This window comes from Heteronotia binoei, chromosome 8 (genome assembly GCF_032191835.1).
Source record: "Heteronotia binoei isolate CCM8104 ecotype False Entrance Well chromosome 8, APGP_CSIRO_Hbin_v1, whole genome shotgun sequence".
NCBI classification, from domain to species: Eukaryota; Metazoa; Chordata; class Lepidosauria; order Squamata; family Gekkonidae; genus Heteronotia; species Heteronotia binoei.
Genome location: NC_083230.1, coordinates 45,971,210 through 45,992,679, shown reverse-complemented (window position 1 = coordinate 45,992,679; position 21,470 = coordinate 45,971,210). Strand labels below are relative to the sequence as shown.

The following is a 21,470-nucleotide window of genomic DNA, read 5'->3' as shown; positions in this document are numbered from 1 at the left end:
TCTACAAAGCTTCCCTTCCAACTCAGGAAATCCTGTGTGGTTAGATACAGTATGTGTCACAGACCGGGATTTCATTCTACTCCCCTTTAAATGCCAACATTAGCAGCGTGTAGCAGGAAATCATTTATTATTTTCAGTTGTTCCAGGACAGGACTTCTTTGGACACAAGGTCAACATGAATATATCACAGCCTCCTTATCATTGCAACACAGCTGTAAGGAGGATGCAAGGCACAATATAGCCTCATGTTGAATACGCCTTTTCCTAGAGTTAAAGCTCATTTAGCATTTAGGGGATTCTTGTGATTTTACAAAATCCAGCCACATCCAAAAAATCTTTAAAATTCAGTAATTAATGATATACAGAAGAAAAAACTGAATGAAAAACTTTTCCCAAGCATTCAGATAGGAATAATGAAATGTGGCTATTACAGAGTCAAAAAGAAGAAAGCCAATTTCACAAACTCCAAAAAGGATGGAAGATTCCCTCTTCACAAAGCCAAAAATCTGAACACAATTCTCTAGCAGACAACATCTCTTAATTTGGCAACAACAAAGGTCTCAGATTCACAGAAGTCTTTTTCTTTCTCCTGCCTGGACAAATTAAATTGATACATAAATTCTGGCATAACTCTGCTCACCATCTCTGCATGAAAAGCATTTTGTTCCAAAATGAACTATGCAGAAATAGCATCTATGTTGCGACCCGAAGACATATGTCCACAGGAGACTGGTAGATGGGTTCTGTAATAGTAGTCTTGATCTAGGAAATGTTTATCTGAGGATGAAGCAGAGAAATAACGAGTTCCACACAGACTCACTGGTATGAAGCGAGGTTTACTTTCTGGTACCAGAAGGAAGGACCCAGTGGGGCACGGGCCCAAAAATGACTGAGTTAAAATCATTCTACAAATATTATTATTGGGGGTATTAATTAATTATTCAGGGGCTGCCCCTTCAAGGATTACCACTGAAGGATTCACAAAACAGGAATATCCACTCTTCCTCAATCAGGATGATGGTGAGTCACTGAAGGACTTTGAAATCCATGTGGTGCAATGTGGGTAAAAACAAGAGACTTCGAGCATGTGGTTGTTTAATCAAGTGATAACTGCAGCAATAACTGATAACTTTTTAACACCGGGTCAGTCACTGTGTCTCAGCCTAACCTATCTCACAGTATCATTCAGAAAATAAAATTGAGGAGGGGGTACAATACCATGTAATCTGCCCTGAGGTCCTCATAGAAAGAATGGAGCAAAAATACAATAAATATGAATTAACAATCAAAGACCAAAGAAGCACCCACATAATTTATCTCATGTCTAAGCAGAGCATTTTTCAACTGATTCAGCTAGCACATATAATTGTAAATAGTAGGTACTGAGCAATCAAGACATACTGAATTGAATGATGTTCATACATCAACTAACACCCTGTGAACCAACCAGTACACAGCCCAACCTCAGACCATCTTGAACTATACTGGTACTTTTACATATAGGCAAATAGTTAAAAATGGTTGCTTTAGTCTTTTTTAAAAAATAGCACCACAAATTTCCTGATCCCTAACAACAGTGTATGTTTTCATGAAATGCAAATAGATATACAGTACATAATGATGGGTGTTGAGTAACTCTGAATTACAAAGACTTGCATGTTAAATTTAGAAATACTGTGCATTTGAAATAAATAAATTTAGAAATGACCATGTGCATTTGAAATAAATGATTTCAAATGCACATGGTCATAAGATTTCTTTTAATTAGTTTAAAAGAACAGATATATGTTATATTTAAACCTTTTAAAAAAACATATCCTGACTAGATAGATCCAGAGTAGCAGTCATGAAAAACTGCCACTATACTATTAGTCAGAAAGCATTATTCGTCTTAAGCACAACTCTGCATTTACAAGAAGAGTAACATCTTAAGCATGGATTTTTCAAAAGCCATTTTCCTCGCCCATAAAGCATTTAACAATGTGGGCTTCACAGCAAACAGACTTATTCCATTTTCAAGCAAGGAGATAAGAAACCTTTTGTTTTCTGGGTTTTGCATTACTTCAATAGCAACTTTGGTGGCAAGTTGATAAGGACAAATGCAGTGACCATCTGTGATTGTCTAATACAGGGGTGGCCAACAGTAGCTCTTCAGATGTTTTTTGCCTACAACTCCCATCAGCCCCAGCCATTGGCCATGCTGGCTGCGGCTGATGGGAGTTGTAGGCAAAAAACATCTGGAGAGCTACCGTTGGTCACCCCTGGTCTAATATTCTTGTAGCCTCTACAATAAATTTAAATGTAATGCTGTCAAGTCCCTTCCTGCTGAGACTTTCAGACCTTTGAAAATTTAAAGAAAACAGACATATTCCCGGTTTGAAAGAAAGAGTTCATCAAGCCTGACCCCAAGTCCAAACAACTGGAGGAATTATTGCAACCGCCTGGCAAATGTTGGTCTTTGCTAACTTTCATCTTCAGATTTGTACCAGAATTTCTAGTTTCTTTCTGTTTGTTGTCTCACATTTACAAGTCACAACTGAAAATACAGAAGTTGCATGTGATTTTTATACTACCTGATTGAATGAAGAAATTAATTATAATTTTACACAGAATCTTTCATCATATTGTTCTTGTTTTTACTCCTCCTGGTAGTCCCCATATCTTCAACTTTCCATTTTTCACCTTTCTTGCCCACACACCAAACAACCTACCTTTTATCTGACACCACCCACCTCCAGTCTTGGCTATATTTATTTATTATTTATTATCTATTTACCTCATTTATACCTTGCCTTTCTCCTTTGGAAAAACAACTTAAAAACAACTTTCCCTGTAATATTCTAATTAGCTATGAAAGGCCATCGATGTATCTCATTTGTAAACAAAACACATTTTTACATTTCCTTGCTTATACTACTTCTTTTATAAACTTTCATTGTAACTTCCCTCATTTATACTGGCTTTCACAGCTAGAGTAGATTAGTCTGTCTGTAGCAGCAGAAAAGAGCAAAAGTCCAGTAGCACCTTAAAGACTAACAAAATCTGTGGCAGGAGAGGAGCTTTTGTGTGTCACTGGCTCACTTCTTCAGATAGAACAGCTAGACTTGTTAACAGAATTATAAACATCTAGATTACGCAACTAAGAGAATCAAGGCAGCTGACAGGAGGTTGTCAACATCCAGCAGTCAGAAAGGCCTGGCCATGTGTTGACTTATATAATAGATGAGGCTGTGAGTAGTTAAAGCTTTTATCTGTACCAATTCTGTAACATAGTTTTTGATACACAGTGAAAACATCATGCAGGGGATTTAAAAAGTAGGTCCCTTGATTTTACAAAGGTTTAAAAGATTAAAATGTCAAAGACATAGGCGCTCGCTGCTTTTCATTAGCAGGTTTGCATTTTGTGGGTATTAGAAGGGCAGCCAAGTGGCTTTCCAATTATTCATATTCCTTATTATAGTTCAACTAAAACCTGTGTGGTTAGGGCCTTTACCTTTTTGCTTTGTTTGAATATTTTATTGAATTCACAAAACCAAGTCAAAATAGTTCACTGTAGTAAGTTATACAGCTGCAGAAACAATCACAGACATGATCACTTATTAGCATTGTACATTAAGAACAAAATGTTTTCTACGATTTGTCCTGTCCATATGACAGCCAGAAATGAAATTCTCCTTGATGAGTTGTACAAGACTTCCAAAAGCACAGGGCATTAATAAGACAGGGCATTAGCCCCACAATGGAAAATATATTAAAACATCTATGAAGAGGCTTTGGAGCACTGTGCACTCTTAAGGAACAGTGCACCAACTAAGAACTGTTGGGAAGAACACCAAAGAGCAACAGTTCTTCAGATATATGGGTCACACTCCACCTCATCCATACCCATGGCCATGAAGGGCTCTATGTGAGAATGTAAATGACTGCAGATTTCTTGAGAGATGATTCCTTGAGCATATGATAGATGTAGTTATTTGAACTGAAGGTTTTATGCAGGTTTCCTCTGCACTGTGGTATACTTTACTTGTTCTGCGTATCTTCTGAGATCTGTCATAGATAAACTCATTACACTTAAAGAGTAGATGCTCTCAACATTAGTGTTTCCTATTGACAACACAGATGTATTTATCAAGAAAGCACTTTAAAAATGCAAGTTACCCTGAAGGAAAGTCTAGGATCAAAGACGTAAGGCTTTCATGCACTAAAACTCATGTTAATTAAGGTCTCCACATCTTAACATATTGTTAGGCTGTGTGCAGAATTTGCCAGTCCCAATCCTATATGATCTTCCAGTTTCAATATTATCCATTACAGTATAGGCAAGCCAAAAATAACAGATTTAGCCCCTGTAAGATTGCCTTAGATTATACACCAAGGATTTCTAGCACTGGAAATATATTATTCCAGAAGTGCAGCATCTACATAGCCACCTTCAGTCTGCTAAGCGAATTTAAGGTGCCAACCTTGCCCACATCTTGGAAAATATCCTACACACCACAGCTCTGGCTATCAAAGCAATTTCTTGGAAGTACGAAAGCTTATAGGAATTTAATTCTCACTTTTTAATTCCACTGTTATTCATATTATGCATATTATATGTGTTGCATTCTCAGTTCAGCAAAGGATCAAATTTCTCATCATATGCAAAATAAGTACAAAAGGGGAAAAAATCTCAGTGAGATGTTTTCCAAATCAAAGTTGTTTGCCTAGTTATACGTTGATGTGGTGACATCTATCCAGTTTGGCTTACTGGTATGAGACATTTAGTATTCCCCCTCCAGGTAAATTTTGACTAAACATTTATTTATTTAGCATATTTATATTCTGCCCTGCCCCACAAAAAAGACTCAGAGCAGACAACAGTGAAGTCAAATAATTAAAATCAATAACATTAAAACCATCTAATTGCAAAGCAGAAAACAAGATTGATATTAATAGTTTCTAGCTAGAACCAATGAATCAGAAAGATGCCATCAAACTTTAGGTGAGCCATTGAAATATGGAATACTTCAGCAAAGGAGGCCAATATAATTTAATTTGGATGCACACTGTGTCATTCGAAGGCCTGGCAGAACAGCTTCACTTTGCAGGCCTCGCAGAATGGTAACAGATCTGACAGGGCCTTGATCTCTAATGGGAGCATATTCCACAAGGCTGGGGCCAGAGCAGAAAAAGCCCTGGCCCTAGTTGAAGCTAGGGGGACAACCAGCAGATGTTGATTCACCGGGTGTAAAGCCCTTTGGGGCACATATGGGGAGAGGTGATTCCTCAGGTATGTTGGTCCCAAGCTGCACAGGGCTTGGAAGGTCAGTACCAAAAACTTGTAAGTGAATTCAGTTCTCAACAGGTAGCCAGTGCCCACACAGGCGATGCCATCAGCAGGCATGCTGCCGCATTTTGCACCAGCTGGAGTTTCTGGATTAACCCCAAGGGCAAGCCCACACAGAGTGGGTTACAGTAATCCAGTCTGGAAGTGACCATTGCATGGCTCACTGTAGCTAAGTCCTGAGGGGAGACGTAGGGTGCCAGTTGCCCAATCTGCCGAAGACATTAAAAGGCCAACCTGATAACTGTGGTGATCTAGGCCTCCACAGAGAGTGAGGCATACAGGATCACTCCCAGGCTCTTCACCTTCTGGGCTGGTACAAGTGGTGTGCCATCCAGGGCTGGAAGCCTAATACCACTCCAACAAGATAGGCCATTTTTAAAAAACTCCTGCTACTTAAATGACACACTTTTTATTTAATACTGTTTACAAATGATGTTCCTATTTTCAATCTAGCAATGTGGGTATTTGCTTTGCAAAACAGCCACACTAGTCACACAGCCAAGGAGAGATGAAACATTGCCTATTTATAGTTATTTCCCCCTTTACTGTTAAACAGGAACTCTGCTTAGAAGAGAGACTCCATTTCACACTCCATTTCTTGCTTGGTTATACAAGTAAACCAAAAATATTATCGCAGTCTGCCTCCTAAACACACCATACTCTTGGCACTTTCAAGATAGTAGCTCTTTTATCAGCCAATACCCACATCTGTAGTGCCAATGCAAAAGAATTCCCAAGGAGCACTGGCTTGTCCAGGTGGTCCTTATTCTAGCTGTCCAGTACAAGGATAAGAGATCGTGCATGTGAAGAAGGAGGAGAGGCAGACAGGCAAATGAAAGCACCATTAACCTTATTTATCAAAATAAAGGACACATGCACACATCTCCTGCTCCTTTATTTATTTTAGATAACTTATATTCTGCCCTTTCCTGGATGGGCTCAGGACGGATAACAACATTTTAAAACAGTAACGCAACAGTTAAAACCAATAAAAGCAAACAATACAATTTGGTGGCTCAGCTGGGCACATCATAATATACTGAACATCAGATATAAACTCAGTATTTCAGCAGAGGTGGTATTGCAGCATAGGGTCAGCTGATGGGATAGGATGCCCATCACCTCAACCAAATGCCTGGTGGAATAGCTCCATCTTACACGCCCTACGAAAAGGTAACAATTCAGTAAGGGCCTGGATTTCTGAGGGGAGCTGATTCCACCAGGCTGGGGCCAAGGCCAAAAAGGCCCTAGCCCTGGTTGAGGCTAGGTGGGCATCCTTTGGGCCAGGGACGGTCAGCAGATGTTGAGCGCTCTCTGGGGCATATATGGGGAGATGCAGTCCCGTACATACGTCGGTCCCGGGCCATGTAAGGCTTTGAAAGTTAGAACTAAAACCCTGAAACGGATCCGGTACTCAATTGGTAGCCAGTGCAGTTTGCATAGCAAACTCTAAGTTCTAAACCGGTATCTGGAAGGGACTGGATGCAGTTAATCTATCTGAAGCTGAATTATGCATGATTTTAGGGACTAATCTCAGTATTCTTGTACCTATAATTTAGAACATAGTAGTAATCACTTCATCTGAACAAGTGTAAAGCCTTTAATGATGCCTACATAAAAAGCAGTGGCCAGGAGTACCCTTGAAATCCACTGATTTCTGTTGATAGTTTTACTTTATGCTTTATTGCACTTCTAAATAAACTGAGATTGGGCAAGCTGTACATAAATATTTAAAAACATGAATTAATTTGGAGGTAAAACTTCCATGTGCTCAAAAAAACACCAACTAAACTCAGCATTCTGCCCATCACTGTTACCGAGAAGTGAATGGTAATCTTGTCCTGCAACAATCTTTGTCCATTCCCTAATTCAAATACTATCCATATACTCATCCCAGCCATTATCTATTTAAACCTATTGCTCTCATGCATCCTAGTTATATAGAGAGACAGAGAAATCGATATAGATCAGGGGGTGGCTAAACGGCGGCTCGGGAGCCACCTGTGGCTCTTTCACACATATTGTGTGGCTCTTGAAGCTACCACTGCCCCACTGGCTGACTTAGAGAAGACAGTCCTCTCCTTAAATCACTTCTCCCAGCCAAGCCAGCTGGCAGCTTGGAGAATGCATTTAAAGTTAAATTGATTTTTTCCATCCCTTCCTCCCCCATCTATTTGCCTTCCTTCCTTCCTTGCGGCTCTCAAACATCTGATGTTCATGTCTTGTGGCTCTCAAACCATCTGACATTTATTCTATGTGGCTCTTACATTAAGCAAGTTTGGCCACCCCTGATGTAGATATATCTCCAGTGATTGGTTGTTACTTAATTTCACAGCTTTTACTTTATCCAACATGAAGGAAAGACTACTTATTTTACCACTGCAACATGTGTGAGATCGAAATCATCTTGCAAGGGTACAAGACCAGAGAAACAACAAACTATGAAAACTAGTTCAAACCATATGCTTATAAAACACGGTAGTGAAATCCTGCGTTACATTTATTCATTTCATCCATTATCAACTTGCACAAGACTCCAGCTGGCAGCCTTTAGGATTTATATCCCATGCCCCATCGCTAATCTTCCTCAAGCTCTTCAGGAACTATCTTATTAGCATTCTGTGCGCAGTCCATAAGGGAATTGAAGATTTAGAGAATTCTCATTCACCAAAAATTTCAGTGACTTTAACCTCTTGACCTAGTGCGGATACACTGACCCATTAACATTATTAAAATCAACTGCATGGTAAAAATGTCGCACAAAGCAACTTTCCCCTTCACATGGAACAGATGTTAGCTATCTACATGCAGTGCTGGGCAACTTGCTCTTTAATTAGCAACACAACTTTGTATTATGGTGTTTGATCTGTGGCAGCTTTTTCTAAAAGCAATGTGATATGTACAATATAGATATGATCCACTTGAAAAGGGTAAACACGTTCCTTAATGAGCTGCAGGAATTTGAAATGTTTTGTTGTTGTGTAGTATAGGAAAGGAGTTCACAGGATTTGATTGATAATTCACTATCAAACACTAGCATATACCAGCTCAGCAGCATTTTCCTAGATTCTACTCCCTCTGAAATCAGATTTCAAACTTATTTTGTACAAACAACATTTTAACCCACTCTATTTATAGATTTTCTAGTCTTAAGATACATCACATATATTTATTAACAATCATATGAACACAAGCATAAAAGTTCAAGTTTTCTTGTTTGGCAGAACTATGAATGTGCATCAGCAGTCATCTGAAAGTATATCAAACTCAAATTAAAAAGAGAGCTGGAATATCTATAACAGATTATATATACACACAGTAATGCCTTTTACCTGCACCCCTGAAAATCCAAAAGCTGACAATTAACTGTGCATCTCCTGGAGAGACCAGTGTTCCTATAACTACATGGAAATGAGGTCCTTTCATCATTATACTTCAAATGGTCCCGTAAATAATCTGAATGTGAAAATCATACACTACTTTTTCAATATATGTCAACATTTACGTTCTGTCTCTAACATCAGATCATTGCTATTCATTGTGACTTGGGTCCACAGCTCATTTTCCTACTACAGAAAGACAATTCTGACAATGTTGGAGGGACAATAATTTCTGCCCATTCTCGTCTCTCCTGGAGATTCCCAACATTGTGCACAGAGCTGTTTCTGCCATTCCCCTGATCTTTGGGGGAGAATCTTGGAGGGCGATGTAAGCTGCCACAAGGGCGGAAATGTCTGCTAATGGCTACAACCCATTTTTTTAAGAGCCACTAAAGAAAGATCTAAAACTTTGCAAGAATTGAAAACGGGTTACAAAACTGCAATTAATTAACAAAATCAACAGGTTGTCTTAGGGTCAGTGAATAAGGAATATGGGCAGTTCTACCACCACAAATGAAATTACCTGTCTCCAATTGAATATTTTTATTATTTTCATTTCCCTAGCCTGTTCTCTTCCAAAAAACCTCATGACCAAACATGTAACCTCACTAAACATTAGGAACCTTTCACTGCAATCCTAAGCAGGACAGAATCAGCAAAGGGGCTGAACCCAATGCCAATATAACTCCAAATTACATTGGCATAAGGGCTGTTTAGACTGGTGTACAACATGAGCGACGCCGCTGAATACCAGTGGAGCAACACTGCAAATCCCTGTGCCACTGTAAATGTCGGCATTCTGTGGGGCATGGCGGTAGTTAGGCAGCTTCATAAGCATTTCCAGCATGGGAATGTCATCAGCATAGCTCATTGATGGCTACGGTCATTCCAAATTCACCCCTACAAAGTTGCAGCCATGCCCATGGGAATCAAAGCTGCTCAGGATACCAACTAAATGTGCACCTAGTCAGCACACACACCTAGAGATGTGAAAGTCTGGAAAAAAACTGTTAAAATTTGGGGGGGAAACTCCCCCCCCCCATTTATTTTCTGAAGCCTTGTTTTTTTCTGAAAGTTTGGAAAAACTGAGAAAAGGAAAGGAAAAAAATTGATTATGGAACATTTTATTTTAACATGATGAATAAAATATTTTAAGACAAGGTGTTCAAATATTTCCCAAATCATTTCTAAAAAATATACATGGTATCAGATTATTCTAGTTTCTGTGAACTGAGGACAATCAAGTCCTAGGTTACAAACTGAACTCTCCAATGCAAGAACAAGATGAATTTATTCCTTTAGGAGATGCTTTTGTCACAAGCTCTCTCATGGATTGCTGCCTTGATGTGGTGAGAGGGCTTGCGCAGTTCAGTGAGGCTCTGGGCTATGCCATGTAGGGCCATCCAAGATGGATAGGCTGCAGCTGAGAACCCAGACAAAATGTGATCCACTGGAGAAGAAAATGGCAACCCACTCCAGTATCCTTGCCAAGAAAACCCCATGAACAGTACCAAAAGGATAAAAGATATGGCGCTGGAAGATGAGCCTCTCAGGTCAGAAGGTGCCCAATATGCTACTGGGGAAGAGCAGAGGGCAAATACAAGTAGCCACAGAAAGAGTGAAGTGGCTAGGCCAAAGCCGAAAGGACACTCAGCTGTGGATGTGTCTGATGGTGAAAGGAAAGTCTGATGCTGCATTGGAACATGGAATGTAAGATCTGTGAATCAAAGTAAGCTGGATGTAGTCAAACAAGAGATGGCAAGACTGAACATCGACATCTTGGGAATCAGCAAACTAAAATGAATGGGAATGGGTGAATTTAACTCACTACATCTATTACTGTGGGTAAGAGTCCCGTGGAAGAAATGGTGTGGCCTTTATAGTTAACAAGAGAGTGAGGAAGGCAGTAACGGGATACAATCTCAAAAATGACAGAATGATCTCAGTCAATATCCAAGGCAAACCATTTAATATCACAGTAATCCAAATCTATGCCCCAACCACTGATGCAGAAAAGGCTCAAGTGGACCAGTTCTATGACGATTTGCAACACCTTCTAGAACTAACACCAAAAAAAGATGTCCTCATCATAGGAGACTGGAATGCTAAAGCAGGAAATCAAAAGGTAACCGGAACAACTGACAAGTTTGGCCTTGGAGAACAAAATGAAGCCGGGCAAAGGCTAAAGTTTTGTCAAGAGAACAAGCTGGTCATAGCAAACACCATCTTCCAACAACCTAAAAGGCGACTCTACTCATGGACATCACCTGAAGGGCAACGCAGAAATCAAATTATATACTCTGCAGTCAAAGATGGAGAAGCTCCTTACAGTTAGCAAAAACAAGACCTGGAGCTGACTGCGGCTCAGATCATGAGCTACTCATTGCAAAATTCAGGCTTAAACTGAAGAAAACTGGGGAAGACATTAGGCCATTCAGGTTTGACCTTGACCCTTATGAATATACAGTGGAGGTGAAGAATAGGTTTAAGGAACTAGAGTTGATAAACAGAGTACCTGAAGAACTATGGACAGAGGTTCATGACATTGTACAGAAGGCAGCAATCAGCACCATCCCAAAGAAAAAGAAATGCAAGAAAGCAAAGTGGCTGTCTTATGAGGCTTTACAAATAGCTGAGAAAAGAAGGGAAGCAAAAGGCAAAGGTGAAAAGGAAAGATTCATCCAACTGAATGCAGATTTTCAGGAAACAGCAAGGAGAGATAAGGAGGCATTCCTGAAGGAACAATGCAAAGCAATAGAGGAAAATAATAGAATGGGAAGGACAAGATATTTCTTCAAGAAAATTGGAGAAATCAAGGGAACATTTCGTGAAAAGATGTCCATGATAAAGGACAAAAACAGTAGGGACCTAACAGAAGCAGAAAAGATTAGGAAGAAGTGGCAAGAAAACACAGAAGAATTATACATGAAGGATCTCAACAGTGAAGTCCAATGACGTATACTCCATGTCCATGGAGACTATCTATAGCAGGGGGTCCCCAACCCCTGGGCTGGGGACCACTATCGGGCCATGGTCTGTCTGCAAGTGGGCCGCGAAGCCTGGCAAACCCCCCCACCACAAAGTTTAGCTTCATCACCCCCTGCCACTGCCCTCCCTTTCTCCCCGGTGGTGCAATGCAGCGCAACACTCCGTCGTTTCTCTCCCTCCCCCCTCCCTCTGATTGCGCTGAGCTAAGCCCTGCTGAAACTGGGCCTTACCAGTTTCGATGGGGCCAGCGTGCTATCTAACACTTTGAAGTACATGCGAGAAAATGCTTCTCCCCCTCCTTCTTGGAACCGGAAGTGAGGGGGGAGAAGCATTCTCTCGTGTGTACTTCAAAGTGTTAGATGGCGCGCTGGCCCCATCAAAACTGGTACAGCCCAGTTTCGACTCTGCTCTGCTCGATCTGAGGGAGGTACCAAGAAGGTTGGGGACCACTGATTTATATGATTAAAACATCCCAACAGCACAAACTACGTTAGTGCATATATTCACCATTTCCCAGCACCATTTTCTGTTATTACAGCTGTAATGTTAATTAGAAAAGGTTTCAGGGATTACTCAGAGTAGTCAGGTGTTGCTCTGGTTCAAACTGGTACAGTTTGTAGATTTTTGTGGTAGCCTGCTAGCATGCTGTTTACAAAACTACATTTCTTTGGGAAGGTTTGGGAAGTTTGTGCCAGATCCAGACTGTGACCCACTGAGAAGCTTATATATCTCAATACAAACTAATTTCCACTTGCAAACAACATAGTTCTATTGCTGCAGAAAAAGTAGTCAGACACTTCTCCTGGCATTTGAGACAACAACTATATTCCTAACCTTAAAACACACTCATAATGAAAACCCATGGCTCTCTGGTTCACACCTCTACAATAACTATAAGCCAACCTCCTTCCCAGAGGTGCTTTTTTATGTTGCTTTTCAGAAGCAACATAAAAAGGGTATATCAAGCATGTGTGGAACCTGAAACAATATAAGAAATAAAGCTAGTTATGAGATCACAAACAGCTCCACTTACAAACTTCTTTGGGAACCTAAACAAAGATTTCTTCCCTTTGCATGAGAAAATGCATGTGTGTTCCACTTAAGGCGCTAAGGAGCTCACAGTATGCCTTATAGCATATAACACTTTCAGAATATGCTCTTTTAATCCATAAGGGGGAAAGCATCCCAAAGTTATTAATGCTTCATTGTATCATGCCTTTCTCCTCATTACCATTTAAAAATAATAATAATTCTTAAAACTCTCATCTTAAGAATTTTAAAAACATAGCACAGATTTTCTTCAGTTTCACTTTGCTAAAAAAAACAACTAGTTTTCTAAACAGCTACTATGAATACAGAACCTATTGAAAAAGTAGGGCACAGAAGATTCACATAAAGCTTAGGAATAATATAGCAGCACAGTCATACAACAACAACAAAACAGAAGAAAGTGTACAATTTCAAAGAGTCTGATTATGGAAGTTCTTAAAAAATCTTTTTGGGTCAACAGTGGTGTGTTTAACTGAGGGCAACATTTAGGACTCTCACTCAGAGCTATATGACAGCCTGCATAGGAGAACAGCTACACCTACTTCAAATTTCTACTCAGCTACTAAATTCATTGGCTGCGTGTGGGCCAGTACCCCTCAGATTTCTCTTCAAGATATATTTTTCCTGTATTCTGAGCCTGAACCTAATGAGAAAGCCAAGAAGCAGGAGGGCAACGATACGCAAGAAAAATCTAGCCCTGAAAAAAATAGTTCTGTTCCTGACCTGAGCAGTTAGCCCTCACTGCTACAAAAAATCTCCAACAATTATTTGTAATAGGTCATAAAACAAATGGCTTCATGACCTCCAGTTTGTTAAAATGCAGACAATATTAGTCACAGACAAAAAACCCCCCAACTAACAGAGCAAACGATGAAACAGATGGCCAGGTTGGACTCCTCAGCCACGTCACCTCCCAATGTATCTACCTTCACCCTTCATTAGAAGTCTTTGAAGTTTAACAATATTTTTTCATTTCATTTCATTTTCATTTTATTTGATTTATATCCCGCCCTACCCCACCGAGGCGGGCTCAGGGTGGCTATAATTAACATGCCAAAACAATATTTCAACCACTGAGATAAATGGAAATTTAATACCATGTTAAGATTAGTTCACAGGATTTCTAAAGGAAAGTATAATCATTATCATAAGAAGCCAGGTATCTCAATGCCATCCTCTGAGAATTATTAACTTTTCAAAATATATCCCTGCCTCAAAATCCACATTTGGACCTATACATCACCTGACTACTTTATTATTTTGGTTACAGAAATGTTGATATACCTCAAATTGCATTTGGACCAATTTGTTTGGGGCCTAAATACAATGGTTGGTTTTACAAGAAATGAGTATGCCACAGCATTTGATTGGTTTGATGCACAATCTGTTCTCTGGATAAGGGGCAACAACAAAATATGGAGAAACAGAACAGTTTCCAATTGACAAAGGTATCAGACAAGGATGTATTTTATGTCCTATACCTCTCCAATCTTTATGTAGAAGATATCATAAGCAAAGTTGGATTAGATTTAGATGAAGGTGCTGTGAAAACTGGTTGAAGAAATGTTAACAATCTGAGATACGCATATGACACCACATCACTGGCAGAAAACAGTGAAGACTTGAAACGACTCCTGATGAAGGTTAAAGTAGAAAATGCGAAAGCAGATTACAGCTGAACATCAAGAAGACAAATGCAATGACTACAGATAATTACACAACTTTAAGGTTGACAATGAACAAACTGAAATTGTTCAAGATTTTCTATCTCTTGGCTCCAACATCAACCAAAAGGGAGACTGTACCCAGGCAATCAGAAGGAGACTGAGATTGAGGAGGCAGTCATGAAAGAGCTAGACAACATTCTTAAGTGCAAGGATGTGTTGCTGGCAACCAAGATCTAGTTAATTCACGCCATACTATTTTATGGGCATGCAAGTTGGACAATGACAGTGAAGGAAGCTGACAGGGGAAAAGTTGATTCATTTGAAATGTGTTGTTGGAGGAGAGCTTGACAGATACCATGGACTGCCAAAAGGACAAACAAGTGGGTTCTAGGCAAATCAAGCCTAATCTCTCCCTAGAAGTCAAAATGACTAAATTTGAGGCTGTTATACTTTGATCACATTATGAAAAGAGTCACTGGAAAAGATAATAAGAAGGCAGCAGGAAAAGAGGAAGACTCAAGATGACATGGATTGACTCTATAAAGGAAGCCACAGCCCTCAGTTTGTAAGAACTGAGCACGGCTATTAACAATAGGATATTTTGGAGGTAGGGTTGCCTCCTGGTCGAGGTGGGGTTTCCCCTGATTTGGGGGGCTCCAATCCACTGCCAGCCAGCTGGCCAGCGGGAGAAGCCCCATCCCCAAACAGCCCCTCCTGCATCGACACTGTTGGCATGATGACATCACCTGGAAGTGATGTCATCACGTCAAGCACATTGTACATAAATGCTGTAGCATTTTGGCCCAAACTCTATGGTTGCCAAAATTCTAGAGCATCGGCACACAATGTGCCCGGCATGACGATGTCATTTCTGAGTGATGTCATTGCACCATATGTGCAAAGCACACAAGTGAGAACGTCCAGGAACGGATCTGGGAGCCCTCCGCTGGAAGCCAGGTAAGACCTGGCAACTCTATTTAGAGCGCATTCATTTACAGGATCACCATAAACTGGATATACTTCACAGCAATTAATACACACTCACACAGAGTTGAAGGATTAGAAGGATTTCAGATAAATACAAGGAAGCATTGACCTAAGACAGAACATTGACCTCCCTGTCATCCATGATACAGCGGACCCATGGCACAGAGTGGTAAAGCAGCAGTACTGCAGTACTGTGGTATGAACTCTGCTCACGACCTGAGTTCAATTCTGCCGGAAGCTGGATTCAGGTAGCCGGCCCAAGGTTGACTCAGCCTTCCATCCTTCCGAGGTTGGTAAAATGAGTACCCAGCTTGCTGGGGGGAAAGTGTAAAAGACTGGGGAAGGCAATGACAAACCACCCCATAAAAAGTCTGCCATGAAAACGTTGTGAAAGCAACGTCACCCCAGAGTCGGAAACAACTGGTGCTTGCACAGGGACCCTTCCTTTCCATCCATGATACTTTCAGCCTGCACTGGCTGATGTCCATCTGCACTGTGGACAAAAGAGGCAGGGATTAAACAAATACAGAGAACACAACCTGTGCAGAAAGGGAAACTGTTTTAATTCAAAGCTTTCCCAACCCCCACTGCACCTGGTTTTTCTTTCCTCCACAGGAACTGCCTGTATGCAATAAGGGCACTCTCCAAAAGCAACCTAGGAGTATAGAGGTGGTCTGCACATTGTGGCTGCCACAGAGAAGCTGTTTTAAATAGCTTTGCATGATAGTGGTTACCAAATGCAAGCTATTTACATGCAGCAGTTTACCATGTAGAGGGGGGGGGGGTTCAGCATGCCATTGCAAACCTTTCTTGGAAGCCTGTACTATCCTTATGAAAGCTGCCAAATCTGCACCTTGAACCACAGCACACAAAGAGCTTGTTATGTTAGGACCAGCTGCCACATGGAGCAAGTTAAAGCAACCTCCACATGACAGCTGCAGTATGTAAATTGGTCCTTAGAACTATAATCACAGGGTTCCTCTAACACATGAATGAGACAAATGTAACTAACTCATTCTAATCCACAGAGCAAGCAAATCTAGAGCAACAGCAGAAGGCAGCTTTTTTCTTCATTTCTCAATCAGGACTGTTTCACTAAATTACCTAAGTCTGAACAATAAGGAAGATGCATTTCCTCACCTTGTCTTACTGCTTATCTTGATCTTGGTTTACAAGATACAAGCCTTAAGAGAAGCAAAATTCCAATAGCCTTCATGAATTATAAATTATAAATCAGTAACATTCAGGGATAGCTAATCATTTCCAATTATTCGTTGTCAATACATCTACAGTTACTAGATCTAGTTCTAATACCAAATCCATCAATATATTTACTGAGATTAAATATTGTTTCTTTATTCTGCTAGAAATCTTTATTTTCAGATTTGCCAGGATATACAATACCAAAGAGTTCTTTGAAATGGGTTGGCTTCAGAACAAATCTTACAACCCATTCTGATGCAAAGTTAGAAAATGTATACTGTATACTTTGACCTGACAGTTTTACCCATACATACCTAGCCCTGGTTGAGAAAGTGCACCCACATACAACATACATCCAGCTCAACGTGGACGGAATGAAGACGCAAACGTGAATGTGCATACAGATACTAGTCTGCTTCTGCATACAGCCCTTCTTTGCTAGGTTAGATGTTCATTATGTACTCTCCCCACCCCCCACCCCTTTATTCCTATAAATCAAGCAATTCATTTGGGGACATTGGTCTGTAAATAAATAGGTGCTAGAATAAATAGCGGCTCAGTAGCCTGTCTGATTAAAAAAGCATGCTGACATGCTCTAACCATAAGCAAAGTGTATCCTTTATATTTGAGTTGGCAAAATAATTGAGAATATAATATGCCAGGTGCCCAAACTTGCTTAAATCATTTTTTCAATATTTTGGGGTCAACAGATTACAATTATGCATAGTACTTTCATTTTCAAACCAAGTCTATTGGGGCCAGATTGACCCCATTTTCCCATCTGATGAAACTCAAAATTAAAAAAGAAAGGTAGTGGGGAGGGAGAGAGGGACTTCACGGCATTGCAGTTCTCTGAGGAGAAGGCATAACAGGAGGTTGGTGCTTGCAGAAAGCTTTAAATGAATAAACCAATTTCCGCGCCCCCCCCCCCCATGATTCTGGGGTCAAAAATACCCTGATTCCTTGGGAGGGTTAGGTTAAATGTAAGGAATGCTGGTCTGGAACGTCAAGAAGAACATGTGAGCATAAGAGGTCTTATACAAATGGTATAAAGGGGGAAAGAGAGAAGAACAGAAGGTCTCTTCCCAAAATGTGCTGGTTATTCCATGTAACATGAAATCTCCACTCCATCATTCCTTCCTTCAATAAATTTTCGTTTTCCCTTTTCCTATTGTTACACACATGCTGAATACTACACTTCCAATCCACTTTCAATGCATTTTAGCAGTCTTTTGCAAGTGAATTTTGCCATTTTAACACAATCAAAAGGAAGCACGAACATTATCATGTCTCATAATATTTACCCATGTCACTTTATTGTCACAAAGCGCACTAAGGTGCCATCTTAATGGCGACCCCCAACAATTCAACTAATTGCCACAATTGGCATTTTAAGTACTTTTAAGATTATTTTGCATACCATATTAGTTAAGAAATGTTTGGGGTTCTGTGACTGGCAGGCACAAAAAAGGTCTTTGCTGCCTGTTGCCATTACCATGGAGACTGAGTGCTGTATGGGCACCAGCACAGCTGGGCAGGTAAAACTGAAGAATGGATTATGTCAGCTGGGCTTTTTTTTTCATCACCACTCTTCTCTGGCTTCTTGAGTCAGGAGAAAAGATAGCTAGATGTATATGTGTAGGATCTAGCTGCTGCTAGTGCAGGACAGAGAAGGGTGATGGGAGAATTAGGGATTTCTCTTTGGAGTGCCAGGTCTGAAGGAACTGAATCACTGGGATAGGAAGAGGAGATTGGATTTATACCCTGCCCTTCACTCGGAAGAAGAGCAGTTTACAATCTCCTTTCTGTTCCCCTTCCCACAACAGACACCCTGTGAGGTAAGTGGAATTGTGCTTTCTCAAGGACTGCTCTTGAGATAACAGCTTTGAGAAAACTTATGACTGATTCAAGTTCACATCAGCAGGTGCTTGTGGCAGAGTGGGGAATCAAACCCAGTTCTCCCAGATTAGAGTTTGTGCACTTAACCACTACACCAAACTGGCTCACTTAACCTAAGACCTATTAGTCCAAGGAATTTGGCATTCAGGATTGAGTCTGTCTTGTATTTGAGTTATTATTATTGAGCTCAGTAAACATCCTGGTTTCCAATAGGGATCACTCAATTGCTTCTGGCATACAAGCTGCATATGAAGGCAATAGTATTCTCGTTTGCTACCAGCCTTTAGTATCCAAAGCTACACTCCACTCAACTATGGAAGTATCAACAGAAGAACTTCCATTGAAAGAACAGGCAGAAAGAACTCTGCATGAAATAGGATTGAGCAAGGGAAGGTATAGTATGAAGGGTAGGTAGAACGTCTAATGCCCCAAATTTTAGAGGCATTAGCTGTCCCTGAAAAACACCATAAACTTGTTATAAAGATGGATGGCCAATAAGTGAATATTAAAACACACAAGTCTCCACTCTGTTCATAGGGCTGTCAACTCTGGGTTGGAAAATGCCTGAAGATTTGGGGGTAAAGCTAAGGAGGGCAGAGTTTGGACAGGGGAGGATCTCAGCGGGGCACAATGCCACAGAGTCCAGCTTTCAAAGCAGCCATGTTCTCCAGGGGAACTCATCTCTGTAGTCTGAAGATCAGTTGTAACCCTCCAGGAGACTTCCAGGCTCCACCATGTACATATTTCAACATAGAATCCAAGTCTACTTGCAAGCTATTTTTCCACATCAAAATAGTAGAAGAAAGTACAATCAGAGCTATCCACAGCTACATTTATAAAGATGCAAACCATTAACTTGCCCAATTAAAACATCATTAACATAAATTACTTTCCAAACCGAGTTCACTACAAGTGAACCAGGCACTCTGTGGAAGAAAGTTACACAAAACATATTTTAAGTTTGTTAGTATGGTCTACTCAAGTTACAATATGAAGTTTTATCACATACTTTAAACAGAAAGAATTTACAGAATGTAATATGACCCACACCCAGCTACAGAAGCAGAATATACATCAATACATACTAAAGAGAAGTGAACCACCACATAAGTAGAGAGAAGGTCTTAATTGCTTTCAAAAGATTTTTTTTTAATTAAGAAGAAGCCAAGGTCTGGAGAATAAGAACAGCTAATCAGGAATCACCACCTATGTACAGTGTACAGGAAAAAAGGAGTGGTTTTACTATTGTTAGAAGACTGATTGTAAAATGTTAAAAGATGGATTTTAAACGCAGAAGGAACATTTCTAATGGATTCAAATAAAGATGTAGGGTCTCAGCCAGCAGCTCCATAAACATGAGAGATCTGAATAAATTACTGTCCTCCTACAAATTAATTCTTGATAGAATTTTCATAAATAAAGTCAGCTTGAAAGATATATTCCCCCCCCCCCCACACACACACAGATTGCAAAAGCAAATTAAGTTTAGCAGATGTGGTCCATACTATCAGATATGCAATACGGACTGCAGAAAATCCATCAGCACCACGTTGAAAAGTAACTCAAGAATCTCTCGAAATTGTGATGGCTATTCAAATAAATTATCTCTTTAACTTCGCAAATCCTTTCCACGGAACTCCTATGATCTGAACCTACTCTCTGGTGAGGCACGGGCTCGAAGTTGAAGCACACACGCAGTCACACCCAACATGGTTTAGTTTAGCCCCATGACACATTTTTTATTACTGTACTGACACACTTCCCCCTATCACTTCACGACATTACAAGCCAGCTTCCAATCACTGCCGATTTGTCAGAGCAGCAGGAGTGTCGCCCACCCTGCACCCCAAACCAAGGGATGGTAGCTCTTCCGGGTTAATTGATCAGGAGCTACAGCCTTGCGATTCTTGTCCTTGGCAAGAGTCGGTCAGCAAAACCAGCATGGAAGGAGCCAGAGAGAAAGAAAAGGGGCGAAAGGCTTCCCCGAGCCGCCCACCCCACCCCACCCCTTTATTTTATTTTGTTACCTTTCACTTGACTTTCATACTCGGCTACAATCTCTTTGTCCTTTTTGAATCTGCTTGGGGTTGACATTCTCTTGCGAAGCGAGAAACTCCGGCGCCCGCTGCCGCCCGGCACAGAGACCTCCTCTTGGGACTGCGCCGGCTCTGCCTGCCAGCGGCCGCGCTGCCAAGGTGGCCTTCAAAAGGACTTTAGGCTAATCCCGGGGCCGGCACCATCTCGCCCAGGATCCGCAACCGAGACCAAACGGGCGGAAGCGCAGGCGGACGGAGGCTGGAATACCAAGCGACTCCCGGGCTAGGACCGGGCGAGAGGCAGGAGGCCAGTCGCCCGCAGCATTGTCTGCGTTGTCCGCCAGACGGATGGAGGCGAGCTGCAGCAGGAGGGAGGCTCAGGCAAGCCCGCGTTTCGGTCAGCCCTGCTTCTGCCGGCCGTCGAGCGGCGGCTGCCTCCTGGTGGAGGGGGAAGGAGAAGCAGGCGGCTCCCGCGAGAGCCTGACCAGGCGCCGTCTGAACCGAAGAAACAAAGTTCTTTAACTCTTCGCTTCCCTCAGCCTTGCCCGCTTCCCCCTCCCGCCTGCTGCTTGCCTCACGCGGCGGCCAAGCGCCTTCCTTCGCTTCACTTTTCCTTAGCGGGCGGTGGAACAGTGTCCGCTCGCGACCTCCAAAACACCCCAGTTGAGCGCGCCGCGAGAGAGAATGACTGGCCAGACAAGGAGCATCCGAGCACCTCCCGGGTTCTCTCTCGCCTGGCGGCGAACGATGCCTCGAGCAGTCAATGGGGGCTGCCCCGTTGCCTCTCGCTGCCCAATGGCAGAACAGTGGGAGGAGCTAACGAGCTAGCTTGCCCGCCCTCGTGCCTCCCGGGGTGAGTTGCGGTCCTTTGGCTGGACTCGCGCTGGGGAAGGGGCATGTCATTGAGGATGGGCTTTGCCAGGCGCGATGC

At 41.4% G+C, this 21,470-nt stretch overlaps 1 protein-coding gene across 3 annotated transcripts in view; it reads right to left on the bottom strand.

The window, feature by feature from the left end:
- SRGAP1 (SLIT-ROBO Rho GTPase activating protein 1) overlaps positions 1–21,264 on the bottom strand; it is a 166,486-nt gene extending 145,222 nt beyond the window's left edge. For all 3 annotated transcript variants that reach the window (XM_060244999.1, XM_060245001.1, XM_060245000.1), the window contains exon 1: positions 20,531–21,264. In XM_060244999.1, coding sequence (XP_060100982.1) covers positions 20,531–20,597 — 67 coding nt within the window. In that variant the 5' untranslated portion in view covers positions 20,598–21,264. The remainder of the gene's footprint in view (positions 1–20,530) is intronic.
- Between the last annotated feature and the right edge of the window lie 206 nt (positions 21,265–21,470).